We start from the raw sequence: 17,701 nt of genomic DNA on the forward strand, positions 1-17,701 counted from the left end.
GCTACCTCCGGATCAATAGACATCTTCCCTCCTCTGAAAAGCTTGGTGATGTTGGCTTCTGTTGCTTGATTAGGCACTGGGGGAAAAGGCTCTGTGCCCATGTTCCTGTCTCCTCTACCACCTTGAGATAGATTGCAGGGTTTGACAAACTCCAGTAGATGCTGTTTATGCAGCTTCTACGCACATCTAAATTATTCAGGTCTTCTAGAGCCACTCATACCTCAAATAAAACACTTGAAACATGATTTATCAAATCAAGTTTTCACTCAGCTTTACCCCATCATTCATTCTGGTTTCTAAGAGAGCAACCTGTTCACTATTCTCCTAATGAAGATGCAGTATCATTGTTATTGCAGCTGATGAAGCCAGGAATACATTAGTGTGGAGTTGTGGTCACAGCACTCATGCTCAAAGGTACTCAGCTGCAACCAGTAATCTGGTGTTCCTCAGCAGCTCTTTTACACAGATGAGGAACAAACGCAGCAGCTGGGCCACTGCAAACAAAGACGTTTTTGTTAGGTTCTGAATCACTGTGGGACAAATGTGTATATTCCATGCAGTAATAAATTCCTAAGTCTTCAGGCTCTACTCTACTGATCTTGAGTGTGAAATCTGTGCCTGACCCACTGCCACTGAACCTGTCTGGCACCCCAGAATATCGGTAGGAAGCCCTGTAGATAAGCGGCTTTGGAGACTGGCCTGGCCTCTGCAGGCACCAATACAAATAGGTGTTTCCATCACCATGTACAAGGCTCTGACTAGATCTGCAAGAGATGGAGGCCTGATCTCCAAGGCTGACAGGCAGGGAGGTTGGAGTTTGGGTGACCACAACATCACCTCTGGAAGCTGAAATATAAGAGAGAAGTGGAAATTTATGAACAAATTTCATGAACGATCTTTGTGATTATAGTTTTTTATATTTATTTCAACAGATGTTTATTTTAACATGCAATACTTTATATAGTATAATTCTCTTTTAAACAAAACAAGCAAATTGAAAGCCCAAAGGGATTCTCGGCATAGTTTATTCCATCCCCATCCATCTTTGTCACAATCTGCATTATGGAACCTCCATCTCCCCGATACTAATATCACAGGCTCCATCTTGGAGGATAAGACCTGTCTTTTTATACCTAGACAAAACACATGTGCGACCCAGGGCTCATCCTCCCTACCCATCATCCTTTCTCACTTCCCCCTGTCCTCACCAGGAAACCTGAACAACAGCAGCACCAAGAGCAGAACAGGCAACTTCATTTTGAGGAGGCAGTCTGAGGTGACTGATCAGTAACTACAAGATAACAACTGAGCTTTTATCTGAGACTAGCAAGGGTGGGTCTTCCCTAGGGAGCAATATGCAAAGGCCTGGGTTAGTGCTGCAGTGCAGATAAGAGCATGAGTTTTTCAGGTTTCTCATGATTGTAAAATCACATAAAATATCTTTCTGAACAAAATCTGGTGCTTGATGTAAAAAGAACACGCTAAAAACTGTCAATCTGGGCAATGCCAGAACCTCAATAAATGCTGTATTACAGAAATATTGGAAAGAGTGAAAATGAAGATGTATGTTTGTAATTACTCTCTCTGAGTTGATAATTATGCATTTCCTTCTTTTTCATTGATTTTACAGAAAAAAAGCTCTTCATTTAAGAATTTAAATAGAACTTAAGAGCAGTTGTTCCTGTGGTCCACTGAATTTTTCTCTAGGGAACAGAAAAAATAAAATAGTGGGAAGGAGTATTCTGAAATGTTCATTGTGAAAATGTAAAGGAGGTGGGAAATAATTTACCTGGAATAATATATGGTTTGAGGAAACTTTGGAAGTAATTGATGGGCCTCTGGTGTTTGTGGAAAATGATACTTTACAGGTGTATTCCAACTCAATTTTATATGAATTAAATATATATTAAGTTTTACGTAGTAATTATACCTTAATTAAATGATCTTTTTAGTTTTATTTATTTACTATATTTATACGTATGTGTGTAGAGGCATGTTCATTCCATGACACACCCATGGATTGCAGAGGACAATGCATGGGAGTCAGTCCCCTCCTACCATGTTAGTCTAAGAAAATCTCAAGTTGTTGGATTAGTGGCAGGCACTTTTATTTGTTGAGATTTCTCAACAGCTCATACGGTGAAATGACTTTAGTATGATGTTTTGACATAAACTTTCTCAGGGGGATTGGTAGATGGCTCAGCAGTTAGGAGCACTTGCTATTCTTCCAAAACATGAGTTTTACAACTAGCACCTATGTGAAGTTGTTCACCATTTTCTAGAACCCATCTCCAAGGAATCCAATATTCCTTTCTGTTCTCTGTCAGCACCTGTAGGCACATACATGAATGGCTGATTAAACACAGAGACACCAACCAATACAATAGATAAACCTCTTTCCCACCGCTAGAGAGCTTCTAGCTATTATGTACAAAGTTAAGAGAAAATGGAAATGTTATACTTCAGAAATAGAATTTGGAACTCAAGGTAATGTGTTAATAAAATCTGATGGAAGCCTTGTTCTGAGTGATTTTTTGTTTATTTTTTGTTAGGTTTTATTTTGTTTTGTCAATTTAATACAAGATAGTAACATCTGGATTGAGAGAACTTCAGTTGAGAAAATGCTTCTATCATAATCACCTCTAAGCAAGCATGTATGGTATTGTCTTGATTGATATGAGATATGAGAAGGCCCAGCTCAATGTAGACAGTGCTAATACTAAACAGGTGGTGATGGGTAGTATGAGAAAGAAAGGTGAGCAAACCCTGGGGGTTAGTGAGCGAACAACACTCCTCCATGGCCTCTGCTTCTGTTCCTGCCCTGACTTCCCTTCACAATGGACTGCAAGGTGGAACTACACTGACATAAACCCTTTCTTTCCCAAGTTTCTTTAGCTCATGGTGTTTAGTACAACCATAAAAAGCAATCTAGAACAGACTTCCAGAATTATTATACAGTTCCTATATCCGATTAGTAAAATAGACTTCTTTGACCCACATAGCCCTCTGTATTATATCCATATCAAAGAAGTAAAAGGAAAAAGAGAACTCCATCGAAGTGAACAAAAATAGATTCAAACTTTTAATACCTTAGGGTAATCATCTCTGACCCACAGTACCCTGGGTCTTGTTTGGAGATTGTCCCTAAGAACTATGGTGGTAGGTCAGAGCTACTTACTCAGTGAAGTTAGTCAGCTAGTGTACTCTCCAAATGGGAAAAACATGTTATTTCCTCCATAGTCCAATCCATTATGGTAATTGTGAACTTAATAATATTTGAAAACTTTGTCAGCTTCACATGGCTTAGAAAGACAGTTACAGGATGGCAGCCATGATAACAGATGATACAAAGAGTATTGTGTAGTTGAATTTCTAAATGGTCTTACTAAATAAAAAAACATGGAATCAAATATAGGGGTGAAAGCATTAGAGAGATCAGAGAAACAGGAAAAGCCACCAGCCAACCTTACCTCACCAACTCTGCAGCTTCCAAATGCGAGTTACTTCCGGTCTACCCATGTCTATATGCATTGCTGTTCTGCCATCTGATCTGCTCTCTCCATTCAGCTATATCACTTCCTCTTCCTACACAGCTCTGTTACTTCCCGTCGGTCAGTAAAGACCTCCAGACCTCCAAGGTTAACTAGTTTTGGAATTTAAGTCATGTGCCACCACATCTGGTTCTGTTTCCAGTGTGGCTTTGAACATACAGAGATCTTGCCTGCCAAGTGATAGGATTAAAAACATGTGCTAACATTTCATGACTTCTGTGTTGTGGCTGGCTTTTTCATCTGATCTATAGGCAAGGCAAGCTTTATTTATTAAAGCATAAATAAAATATCACCACATTTCAGCACAAATAAAATATCACTACAGTATTGTGTAATGGCAATAAATATTAAATAATTTAATCCAAAAATAAAAAATAAGTGAAATCAATAGAGCTAGCACATACAATTATAAAAGAGAAAATTATGTGCCATGTACATATCTATCTGTTTAATAACTAGATTTCTATTATAAATTGTGGGGTTTGTGTTTAAGTTTCAGGTAAAATGGTTGAAATTATTTAAAATGTTAGAAAAGAAATGTAACATAAGTCTCTTCCCTAAGTGTTTTGTTTGGGAAAATTTCTTACTGTCTATTTCTATGTGTTCTTCTGTGACTCTTGATAATAAAGACCCCCTGCGTCTTTGACTTTATTTCTTTACCCAGTTTTCCTTCTAGTTGGTGCTCTTCTACTTCCTCAGCTTCTAGCAACAGCATGAGAATGCATGAATCAGTGCAAACTGTTCTGCTGAAATTATTTACTTAACTTTTGAGTATGTGTTTGCCAATTGTTACCATAAGTTTTAGAATAATACCCTGGGACATGACATCCCTAACAATTTAGTCTCAATGAACTGTCCTCAATGCATTTTACTTAAGGGAATATGAAATGATGGTCAGGATAGATGGCCCAGTAGGTTAGGGCAGGTATTGTTTTTGCTAGGGATCCCAATTTGATTACCTGATTTCAGATTAGGTAGATCAAGACTGTAAGCTGTCACTTGTGGTTTTGATCTTAGCCATTTTGACAGGGCGAGGTAAAATCTCACAGTATTTTTGATCTGCATTTCTCTGATGACTAAGGATGTTAACCATTTCTTTAACTTTGTCTCAAGCTACAGCACAGACCCAAAGAGGCTAGGTAATGAGGAGGGCTTAAGGGGGTGGTGTTGCATGGATTTCTCTGTTAAGAGGAAATAGACTAGATTTCTGAATGTACTGGAGGTCACTGGGAATGGAAAAAGGAGGGGACAGGGTTTGGGAGGTATGGAGGGAGAAAGTACTGTGAGAGACACCTAGAAATGGGAGGCAATTCATGTGAAATGAAAACTAGCTGGAATTTATGAAGTTGACCCTAGTGAAGACTGAGTAAAGGCGGATATAAAGCCTGAATTGGCCATTTTTGGTAACCAAACAGCTCTGAGTTTATCAACTCAGCCACCAAACCATTGACCTACGATTTGTCCTGTCTGAAACATGTGCTTAGGGAACAGTGGATCAGAAATGGTGGATATGACCAACTAATGACTGGTCCAACTTTAGGCTCACACCAGGCTAGGAGCAGTAGCCCATGCCTGACACTATCTCATTTGCCAGAAATCAGAGTTTGGATTGTGCAAACACCTAGAATAGACACAAAGATAAGATGATTACCAAAAAAAGTTAATGAAATGATTCCTAATGATTTTCTGCTAGATTCATAGACCAGAATCTAGCATAATCTTCATCAGAGAGGCTTTGTCCAGATACTGATGGCACCATATGTGGGGCATTTTACCCACCAACCCCACAGCTTCCCAGAGTTTTCTTGAGTGCGAGCAGCAGGAAATATTAGATAGAAGGATTTATAGCGGAGAATCTTGCGGAGATAAACAGATAGAAAATAAAGGATAGCCTCGAGAGGGCCTGGAACCTATTCCAACGGGCCCCGACTGTCTCTGGCCCAGGGTTTTTATAGAGCCGCCAAGGGGTGGAGCAAAAAACCTCCTCCCCCAGCACAGCCAAGGACAGACCATCTCAGACACCTGCACTCAGGCCCGTGGCCTGATCATCCTCTATGCGGACCTGCTGGGTAAAGCCACAAGGAACCCGAGAACAGGCTCTCACAACCATATATATAGAAAGAGACCCATGCCTGAGCAATAGGTGGATCTAGGAAGGAGACCATGTGGAAAGGGGGAGGAAGGATTGTAGGAGTCAGAAGGTGGAGGACACCACAAGATCATTGTAGCAGGAGTCTTAAAAGTTATTAATAAAAACAAACCTGGGGACAGGTATTGGGGTGAATTCTGGGAGATCAGAAAATCAGAACAAGCCACAGCTTCCTCACCTCACCAGTTCTTCAGCTGATCCTGTTTCCTCAGACTGGAAGTCTCTGAGTCCTCATGCAGAAAGAATCTCAGCAGAACTGTGCTGCTCAAAGCCTGAAACTTAACTAAAAGCTTAACCAGCCAAATGCTTCTAGTTTCTGGTTCATGATATATATCTTTTAATTTTTTTTTTTTTTTTTTTTTTTTTTTTTTGCTATCACTTCCTGGGATTAAAGGCTTGCTTTCTGGGATTAAAGGCATGAGTCACCATGGTTGGCTGTATCCTTGAACAGACGGATTTCTGCCTCTGGAATGCAAGGATTAAAGGTGTGTGCTACCACTGCCTATCCTAAGTATCTAGTGGTTTTTCTGTTCTCTGACCCCAGATAAATTTATTAGGGTACACAATATTTTGGGGAGTACAATACCACCACAGATCATGGCCCACAGAATCAACTGAGCAGGGCTCATAGGGTCTCAGTTAGGTCTTCTGTATATATGTTGGGATTGTGTAGTTTGGAGTTCATGTGGGACTCCTTACTGTGGGAAGAAACAAAGTGCTAGAGAGGCCCACAAAAAATCACAAAGATACCCCCACAAAAGACTGCTGGCAATGGTCGAGAGACAGCCGGGAATGACCTACTCTGGTGATGGGATGGCCAAACACCCTAATAGTTGTGCCAGAAACCCCATGCAAGGACTGATAAATCTGGATGCAGACATCCATGGCTAGGCCCCAGGTGGAGCACTGGGAGTCTAATTAGCGAGAAAGAGGAAGGTTTATATGAGCGAGAATTGTTGAAACCAAGGTTGGATAAAGCACAGGGACAAATAGTCAAACGAATGGAAACACATGAACTATGAACCAAAGGCTGAGGGGCCCCCAACTGGATCAGGCCCTCTGAATAGGTGAGACAGTTGATTGGCTTGATCTGTTTGGGAGGCATCTAGGCAGTGGTACCAGGTCCTGGGCTAGTTGCATGAGATAGCTGTTTGAAACCTGGGACTTATACAGGGACGCTTGGCTCAGTCTGGGAGGAGGGGACTGGACCTGCCTGGACTGAGTCTATCAGGTCGATCTCAGTCTTCGGGGGAGGACTTGCTCTGGAGGTGGTGGGAAAGGAGGGTGGGCTGGGGGAAAGGGAAGGGGTGCAGGAAGGGGGAGAACAAGGAAATCTGTGGCTGTTATGTAGAACTGAATAGTATTGTAAAATAAAATAAATAAATATTTACCTGATAGTAATCCTTCTATTTGCCTTTTGAGAGTCCTGTTTGTGCTGTACCCATGAATCATGTAGGACATTTTCAACAATACTGCCACATTTGAGGTGCAGTTAAGTCCTAACAATACAGGGATCTAGGGGCACAGAGATACCAACTCTGAGATACCCAGAGAAGGTTAAAGTGCAAATAAAAAGCAAGGGATAAGCAAAATTAAGGAGTCTTGTTCAAGATGAAGATGTTCTGCAAGTCAGTATTCCCTTTCTTTCCATTTGGAAGGACTCCCTTCCTCCTCCATTTACTTATATTATCCTAATAGTGTCAGAACAGACAGGTGGTACCTGATGTGAAGAAAAGCACCTACTGCATTTAAAGTCTCAGCTATAAACTATTCAAAGCTCTTCCTCAGAACTTTTTTAAATACAAACTTAGAGAATTTGCTATGATGTTCTTCAGACAAACAACACATTTAGCAGCTGACCTCACCAGGCTGAGAGGTTTATGTTTATGGCTGTATCATTATAGGAGGTTTTGCTAGACCTTGCTGACAAAAATAAATACTCACATCCTCAGCCTCTACTCTACTGATTTTCAATGTGAAATCTGTCCCTGATCCACTGCCACTGAACCTGTCTGGGACTCCAGTAGCATGGTTAGACATTAGATAGATCAGAAGCTGTAGAGACTGGCCTGGCCTCTGGTGGTACCATTGCAAGTAAGTTTTGTCATCACTATATAGGAGACTCTTACTGGTCCTGCAGGAGATGGAAAATAGCTCTTCCGGAATGACAGGTATGGAGAATGCGTCCTGTGTCATCACAATAGCCCCAGTGGCTCCTGAAATCAGAACAATAAAAGGTTATGCATAAAAATAATGATACTTTAGAATGATTTCCTTTCTTTATATATTTTCTACTTATGGTGTTCATGACTTTCATTCATATTATAAAAATGTTCCACATAAAATACCTATGTAGAGACAACACAGACGCTCTCTAGAAATCACTGGGACTATGAAGTTTGGTACTTGCCAGAGTTACCACAAGACCACAGGTTCTCCTCCTTTCACCCTCTAAACCTCACTAGCCTATTCCTGGAGGACAAGAGTGGCAATCTCACACATGCACAGAACATGCATTTACATCAGGGGGACCGCAGAAATCCCCATCCCTTCACATTTTCCTTCTTTATAATTGTTTCTCTCCTCACCAGGGATCCAGAACACAAGCAGTCCTAGGAGCTGAGCAAGACACCTCATTCTGAGAACTTGATATGAGGAATCCTATATCGTCAAGACACAAAGAGGAACTAGCTTTTGTTATGGACTTGCAGGGAGAGGTCTACCCTAGGGAACAATATGCAAATCCCCTGGTTGGTACAGCTGTGTGAAAAGTACCAATGGGAGGGAAAAGCACACCATTAAGAGAGAAGTGACATAAAGTGTCTCCTCTGTACAGAAAGGCTGCCTACAGGAGGGGTCAGATGGACTCCACTTGTTATAGGCTGGCTCTAAGTGAATACAGATATACATGATCTATACTGCCTGGGTATGCTGAGGAACACCACAGACATAATTTTCATGAAGGTGTGTGTACTGGTCAGTTTTGGAGAAGAATGGGTAGCCTACTGGGCTTCCTTCAGGCTGTTCTAGGAAAGGACAACATCTGATCCAGTAGTATTAGTGCTCAAAGATTTTATTTAAGCAACACTAGGAATTGAAGCAAGTTGAAGGGGAGTCTCTGAATGTGAATTAAGAAATTACATTCTTGTTTGCAGATCTCTGCATCTACTTCCATTAGTTACTAGATGAAGGCCCATGTTTGTCCTGAGTCTGGGTTACCTCACTCAGGATGATATTTATTTGCCTGTAAATTTCATGATGTCATTTTTTTATTGCTGAGTAGTATTACATTGTGTATATATACCACATTTTTTGTCCATTCTTTGGTTGAGGGGCATCTAGGTTTTCTCCAGGTTCTGGCTATTACAAAAAAAATGCTTCTATAAATGGAGAAGAACAATTCAATGAGCAAGGATTATGATGGAGAAACCTACAGATACCACTAAACCAAACTAGTAGGAACTCATAAACTTTAGACCAACAGCTGTGGAGCCTCCATGTGACTGGACTAGGCCCTCTGCATAAGTGAGACAGTTATGTAGCTTGTTCTGCTTAAGGGGCCCCTGGCATTAGGATCAGGATCCATCACTGGTGCAGAAGGTGGCTTTCTGGAGCCCACTACCTATTGTGGGACATCTTGCACAGCCTTGGTGCAGAGGGGAGGGCCTTGGACCTGCCTCAACTGAATGTGCCAGGCTCTACTGACTCCCCTTGGGAGGCCTTACCTTGACAAAGGAGAGAATGGGGAGTGGACTGGGGGGAAGGCTGGACGGGTGGGAGGAGGGAAGAGAGAGGGATCTGTGTTTGGTAAGTCAACATAGAGTCAGGCAGGTAAGCTGCACTACAACTTTTCTGTTTCCAGAAGTTGTTTATTTAGAGCAGAGAATTACTAATACTCTGACGTATATGCCAATATTCAACTGGCAGGGTACTATAATACATGTGATTTGGACACCTGGTATGGACATATATGTCATCAAAGAAAGCTTAGCGATAGAGACTTTGGGAACATAATAGGATCACATATTCTGTAGACTGTCCTGCAGGTCTGTAAACCCACATTTTCTAAAGCAGTATGGCACAGGATCTTATTCCAGGTGAATTGAGAATCATACATTCATGCTCAATACTAGAGTGGGTCCTCTTTCTTAAGGGACTAGATTTCCTGGGGTGAGAACTGAATTCAAATGATGCTATCTCCAGACACTTCTCCAGCTCCAGGTGGGTGGGTGAAGATCCTTACTCAAGGATCTGTGTAACACAAGTTGACTGCTTTATCCCAGACAGCTTCCTGAAGTGGAATCTCTTTGTCTCTAATTAGAGATGTTGCAGAGTTTATTCTTATTACTGACCTCGCTATCTAGGTCTAAACTACAGATACTGTTTTTCTTTATTGTTATAAAGTGCCATATATTCTTCAATAATCTCGAAGAGGAATTTGCATTCTGTATCTCTATATGTACCTGTGTCTCTCTTTTGTTGAAGGAATCATCTGACATAGCATTTCTGACTTCTGATGTGTCTACCACAAGCTGGGTTTGTGCCCAAGTATGGTCAAGAGCTGAATGCTTTAGGTGGGAACATGGGGAGCTGGCTACTTCATCATCACCTATTGTTTATAACCTATATAATCTCCCTGCTTTAGTTCAGATGGGTGGCTTCTCTGGGCTCAATCTCAGGGACAGGAGAACCTGCGTGGGAGTTGCTTTGTTCAAATCAGCTACTTCCTATAATTTTTCAATTTGCCTTGATATGCCTTACTGCATCAGTTAAGAAACCTATTATCTGAGATGGCGGAAGACAACCTATTACTTGTGACATTATATATTGGATATATGTGATCTGTTCTTATTTTGACTTTATGGGCGATTACAGTTAAGAGATCACATAAACCTCAAAAGAGACTTGGAACTTTGGACTTTAAAACATTGTTGAGACTGTGATAGACTATGGGATCATTTGAAATTAGGCTAAATACATTTTGCATTATGATATTCTTACAAGCTTGGGGTGGCATGGAGTAGAATGTGGTAGTGTCCCTTTAATCTAATAGGGAGTGGCATTATTAGAGATGTGGCTTTGTTAGAGTAGATATGGCATGTTTGGAGGAAGTGTTTCACTGTGGGGTGGGCTTTGAAGTTTCCTATGATTGGAATACCACACCATGATTCAGTTGGCTCCCTGTTGCCTGCAGGATGTAAGAGTATCAGCTCTTTCTCCAGCACTATGTTTGCCTGAATGCCACCATGCTCCCCAGAATGACGATAATTGAATCTGAAACTCTAAGCAAGTCTCCATAAGTAAATGTTTTTCTTATGAATTGCAAAAGCCATGGTGTCTTTTCACAGCAATAAAAACCATAACTAAGACAATGTGGTAATAGTAAATGAAGGTCAAGAGACTTTAATGTGCAAACATTTGAACAGGTATTTGCTCACCAATAACAACATCTTCTTTGGTAAAAAATGGCAAAGGACACCTTCATTCAGACAAAATGACAATCTACTGAGTGAGAAAAAAATTAGCAAGTGCACATCTGAAAGAGGGCTAATATCCAAAATATATAAAGAACTAAAAAAAACCTAGATGTCAAGAAAATAAATAGCCCAGTTAAAAATGGGAAAATGGGTATTGGACAGATTAGACAGATCTAAGCAGCTAAGTCTCAAAAGTGGAAACTCAGGTAGCTGAGAAACATTTAAAATGTTCAACATCCTTAGCTAAGATGAATAAAACAAGTGACATCTCAGGATGTCAAGGATATGGAGTTAAGGAGAACACTCATCCATTGCTAGTGTGAGTGCAAACTTCTAAAACAACTATGAAAATCACTTAGGTGGTTTCGCAGAAAGATGGGAATTGATCTACACTAAATCCAGCTACAACTCTCTTGGACATATACACCCAAAGACACTACCACAGACACAAGTAGATAATGATATTTTCCTAAAAGTGAGAGGGGTAGTATTCTCACGACTTTCCTGGGGAGCTTAGAAGCAGTACTCCTGGGAGAAGGCATAAATGATTCTTAAGAAATTTCCCATCAGTCCAATTTCTCCAAGTTGTACAAATATTACCCCCTGCTCCAAGCATCCAATATGGAGTGATCAAACCCAAAAGTGGCATGGTGGTCATTACGCAGCTCAGCTTTTCTGGATCCCTGTGAAGCAGCTATGATGTCTTTGTGACTTTATGACTTTTGCCATTCCCATCAAATATGGCTGCACCAGGCACTTCTCTCTTTTGCAACTAAGAAAGGTATCAGTACAGATTTTTATTACTCAGTATTGTGAAAGCTGTGTGACCTTCCAGGGAAGTTCTTGGCAACTTATTAATATTGAACATTTGTTGTATTTTTCCAACCTGAGGTGTGAGATGTGAAATCCTGATGATCTAGTCTCCATCTCTGCTGTCTACACATAAGAGTTTTATGCTCTACTGACTGAACTATGGATAAGTACAGGATATTAAGGTAGATTATTATATATACTAATAAACTAATTTAGTAAAATATCAGTCTTAGATAATTTTCACTGTTATGGATTCTTATATATTGATGCAAATGTAAACTATTTTTATATTTATATATAAGATAATTTGTATAGTTCTGCTACTATTAAAAATATTTTATATATTGATACAAATGTAAAATTATATTTATCATACTGTATGTATGTTCTACCTCTGTGTATTGATACATATTAAGAATACTGTTTTCATATTGCATGTTGCATATTAAGAATACTGTTTTCATATTGCATGTTGCATTATACATATCTACCTCTGTTTAAGATATTTTGTGTATTGTCACAATTTTGAGGCATTGTCCTTATACAAATCATCTGTTTACAGACTATTTACCCTGTTAATGTGAAGCCTTCGTCCTTAGGTTATTTAGATAAAAAGACTTACAGATTTATAGTCACCCATGCTTGTCATTTCTTTTTTTTATTTTTATTTTTTCCTTTTATTTTATTTTACAATACCATTCAGTTCTACATATCAGCCACGGATTCCCTTGTTCTCCCCCTTGCTGCTCCCCCTTTCCCCCCAGCCCACCTCCCATTCCCACCTCCTCCAGGGCATGCCCAAGAAATGCTCAATCATACCACAAGAGCACTTGCTCAGCTATGTTCATATCAGCATTGTTTGTAATAGCCAAAACCTGGAAACAACCTAGATGTCCTTCAACTGAAGAATGTGTGAATAAATTGTAGCACATATACACAATGGAATACTACTCAGCAGAGAAAAACAATGACATCATGAGCTTTGCAGGCAAGTGAATGGATCTAGAAAAAATCATCCTGAGTGAGGTAACCCAGACTCAGAAAGACAAATATGGTATGTACTCACTCAAGGAGGATACTAGATGTGGAACAAGGATAACTGGACTGCTACTCACATCACCAGGGAGGCTACTGGGAAAACAGGACCCCAAGAAAGACATGCTTGTCATTTCTATAGTTATGTTTTCTAGATTGACAGAAAAATAGATCAGATAGCTAGGTAATCTTCAAACACTTCATAGACCTAGAGAATATGGCATTTAAATATTTTGATAACTTAGATTTCTGTTGACATGAGACATGACTGCTCTTGGCAGCACTAATCTGCTCCCAAGAGAATGCTGGGCTTCTAACACACTCCATATAGAAGTTTGTCTTCTCCTTGGTGCAAAATGGCCTGCTGGGCAAAGAACTGCCCTTGCCATGACTGCTGACAGAATGAATACTGTCCATTCTGGATGAGCAGGACAGAAGGAAAATTGACTGCTGCACCGTGCCAAGACAGAGTAAGATGGTCTTTCAAAATTCCTGCTTCTGAAAATGGTCTGTCAGATATTCTAGGCCTACAGCCATTGTGGATGTCCAAACAGTGCAGAGAAACTTTAACTGACTGTCCAGGCTACCAGCTGTCTCTGACTATTCTTCCAGAAAATTTTGAAAATTGCTTACATGCATTTCCCATTTTCTCAGGTATTATTATGTCTCTTCTTAGGACTTTGATGGAGTTTAAGACTAGATAGTTACAATTTTAATCTTCTTGTATCTTAGTTAGAACATTTTAAATACTAGGTTCCAATTTTTCCGGATAGGTCAGCTTTTGGAGTAATCTCTGAAACATGCCATTTAACTATGTTCTTGACATCTCTGGGTTTTACTATGTTTCTTGCTTAATGTTGTTCTTGTTGGTTGTAGTTCCCATTTTATTTATGTCATTACCCTTTATCTCTCTTGGACAATACCTGATAATTGTTCCTATTGCATATAGTTGTGTATTAGGTTAGAACTTTCTTATTTAGACAAAAAGGGGAGATGTAGTGGATAGCTGTTCTGATTATGACCTTGAAGCACCATTCCTAGAGAGGCAGCAGGTAACTCCTACACTTACTTGCCAATGACCTTGAAGTACGTGTTCCTGGAGTGTGGCCTTTTGGGACATTTAAGACTTGTGACTCACACTTTCTTCAATCTCTCATGGTTTGGATGCTGAGTTGGACCAGGCAGATCTTGGACCAGGAAGAAGATCAGTGTCGACCATAGCTCAGTTTTCAGGCTGTAGAGTTTTATCTTCTAATTAATTCATTTGCCTGTTATACAGACTCCACGGATTTCTAGCTATAAACAGTGGATGATTTTAATTGCTGAGCCATATCTACAGCTGCTTACATCTGTCTTCAGCATCCAGTTTTCTAAGTTTAGTAAGTACTCTTTAAAGGGATATTAACTTTAGTCAAAATGGCTATAATATTCATAATTTAGAATTTGTTTACAATGCCCTAAGCCATGACATGCCAAGAAAATTAATTATCCAAGAAAAGGTTTCAAATAAATTATAACTATTTCATGAACCCAAGAAAGTTACAATCACAATTATATACTTTGAACAATTTTTACAGCTCATTCAGCTTTCAGCAACTTACTCTTTTCATTGAGTAAAAAGGATTTTTTTAAAAAAAAAAAACAGCCAAGGTGCATTTGAGCCTTTGACACTCATCTCCTCATTGATGGTAGAGACATGGGAACCAGAAAAGGTCCAGAGATTAGTAGACTATAAATATTACCCACAGAATGCATTTCTCCACAGATGTTTGATGGTCATCTTTAGCCATGTTTTGTAGCATGAATCCTAACTGGTCTTAGTAAAAACCCAGAGTCAGATATAGGGGCAAATGCTGAAAGATCAGAGAGACAAAGGAACAAGCCACAGCTACTTCTAACCTCAACAACTTCTTAGCCAAACGGGACTGAGTTCCTGTCTCCTCCCATCTTATGTTCCTTTCTCCATCCAACCCTATCACTTCCTGTCTCAACCTTCTTAGTCCTGGCATGTGATTAAGGGCATGTGACTCTCAAGTACTGGGACTAAAGGTGTAAACTATCACTGTCTATTTCTGTTTTTCTTTTAGAGTAGATCAATCTCCTATAGTCCAGGGTGGCCTTAAACTGGAAGAGATCCATCTGTCTCTGCCTCCAGAGTGCTGGGATTTAAGGTGTATGCCACCACTGCCTGGCCTCTATGGTTAATTGGTGGCTTAGCTCTGCAATCTGGTTTTTAGGCAAGCTTTGTTAGATCACAAAGTATGACCACATTTCCCTTTTTTTGTCTAAAATTTTAAAAGTTAATAACCAATATAAGGAAAACTATATAGAGAAGTACAATAACTATATACAATATATACAGTTAAGAATTATATTAACAATGTCTAGTCCATTAAAATTTGAGAAAATACTCCATTATCTATCCTATTTTGGTGAGTCCTACAGATTGTAACTAATTAATTTTCTATTGTAACTTGCATTACCAAAACTATCTGAAATTGTCCTGAGCAGTTTATAGTCCAAAACCAATCTTCAGGTGATATTTTGCAGCTTAGTGGCATTTATCATAGTCCATGTGGAATCATCATTGTGGGACCCCATCTTTTTGGAGACTTCAGAGACCACATTTTTCTTGGTAATTTTTCCAAGTAGTTCTCCCTTCTTCTTTGGATGGTTAATTGTCCAGAGGTCTCTAAATTCCTCGAGATAATTGTTTTTTTATTTTCCTGGAATTAAAAAAAAAAACAAAATCATACTCCAAAACTAACTTTGGTGAGGTTCCAAATCTAATCATTATCAATTTTGATTTATGGATTCTCCTGAGTTTTTTGTTCTCTCTTTTATAGCTGTTCTATCAACCAGAGACATATGGAGTTTTACAATATGCATTAGGTTCTTTAATTGCTCTGGGATGGAGATTCCTCCATGATATGACAGGAAATGACTGAAACAAATTTGGAGTTGGGGCCTGTGAGAGGACCCTCAAGGCATTTCCTGATGACTGTCCCTCGTTGATCTACATTCATTAGTCCAATGCCTGCCTTTGCCACACTTTCTGAATAATCCACAATGGAGAGGTGTTCTATTGAGATTATTCTTAGCAAAAACATTGTTTCTAGGAATGCCCGATGTACAGTCTTTTTTAGGTGATGTTGCTTACTGAAATTGAAACAGTTGACATTTCAATTTTTCTTCAAACTTCTGGAAATCACCCCTCCTAGCAGGTATCATCATGGTTATAGGATTCAGTGTTGATTGTATCTCAGATCCATTACGTCAAGGGAGGAATCTTGCCTTTAAAAGCCTAATTACCCCTTTGCATTATGCACCAGCATTTTCAAAAGCCAGAGATTCAATCATTACTTGTCTAGCTTCTGAATTTTGTATCATTATATTTACCACTGAAGTCAATCTTTGTAAGAAATCAATGAAGGCTTCTTTTGGGCTCTGAATAACTTTAGTAAATTTTCTTTCTGACTTCATCAATTTTGTCCCAAGCATTCAAGGATGCTGCAGGGCATAAAGCCATAATGTATATAGAGACTGTCTATATACATTAGCATAATCTCCCTCTCCAAGAAGTTGGTCTTGGGAGATTTTCATACTTCTAGCACTGCTTCCTTATTCAATGGTCTTAGCCTTATCTTTCTACCAGGTTCTCTACTGTAACTGAGGACCACCTTGCAAAACTGCTGTAAGCAAGTCTCTACAGTCTTGAGAAATAATTCTATTACAATTAGATCATGACTTTAAAATCTCTTTCACAAAAGGTGAATGCATGCCATATGAGACTATCACTTCCTTGAATCTCCTCAAATCTAACAATTATGTAGGATTCCATCCAGTTCTTTCACAGTCTGGGAGATATGTATCATTTGGCAGTTCCTGTAAGATTACTGGATAAATTAAGATTAGATGCTTGAAATCCTTAGGTTGTTTCTCTGTAACTTTATAATTGGCTCCCCTTTAAATTTTTCTCTCTGGGTCTGAATATCTCTATGATCTGTTTTAACGAATTTTTTTAAAGCTTTTATCTTGGCACTTATATTAACCAACATTTTAATGATAAAACAAAAATGATCAAATGTGTAATATTAATAATTGACTATGTAAATCCCTTGTATATTAATTATCTTCTCATCTAATTGTTTTATTTCAAACCATGCATCATTTAATCATACAGAGACATGGCTCTCTCCATTGTAATATTGCTTTCCATTTTATAATGTGGGGAAAAAACTCTGTCTTTTTTAAAAATTATTTCCCCTTTTATGAAATTCCAATTGACTCATCAAATCTGTTGACAATGGTGATTTAGAGGAAAGTGAAGTGAGGCAGCTACCTAGTGTGACGGCAGCCCAAGGAGAGGGTTCAGGGAAAGCCTCAGCCCACTGGGAGAGGGAAGAAGCCAACTAGCCAGCCCTCTGCATGAGGGAACATGCAAAGACAGCTAATTTCAGTGGATTTTGGAGCACAAAAGCCTGTAGAGTCTGCTGCAGAGAAGGTACAACAAAAAATCCCAGAGTTCCCCAGAGTGCTTGGTGTAGAAAAGGAAATTCTATCCAGCAGGGTACTGACTCAGGTTGCCTGTAGCTTCAGCCTGAGCTAGTGGCTGCAAAGCCACAGGCAAACAGTTTTTTTTTGTGTGTGAATTCATGCCCCACAAGTTGGATGCC

The 17,701-nt window shown here is 39.4% G+C and overlaps 1 gene segment (V, D, J or C); it reads right to left on the reverse strand.

Annotated features, from left to right (window-relative positions):
- Window positions 1–418: 418 nt before the first annotated feature.
- On the reverse strand, window positions 419–1,275 carry LOC114687884. The segment is given in 2 exon segments: window positions 419–846; window positions 1,209–1,275. Coding segments are annotated over 2 exon segments (477 nt in total).
- Window positions 1,276–17,701: the final 16,426 nt, after the last annotated feature.

This window comes from Peromyscus leucopus, chromosome 3, assembly GCF_004664715.2.
Source record: "Peromyscus leucopus breed LL Stock chromosome 3, UCI_PerLeu_2.1, whole genome shotgun sequence".
In the NCBI taxonomy this organism is placed as follows: Eukaryota; Metazoa; Chordata; class Mammalia; order Rodentia; family Cricetidae; genus Peromyscus; species Peromyscus leucopus.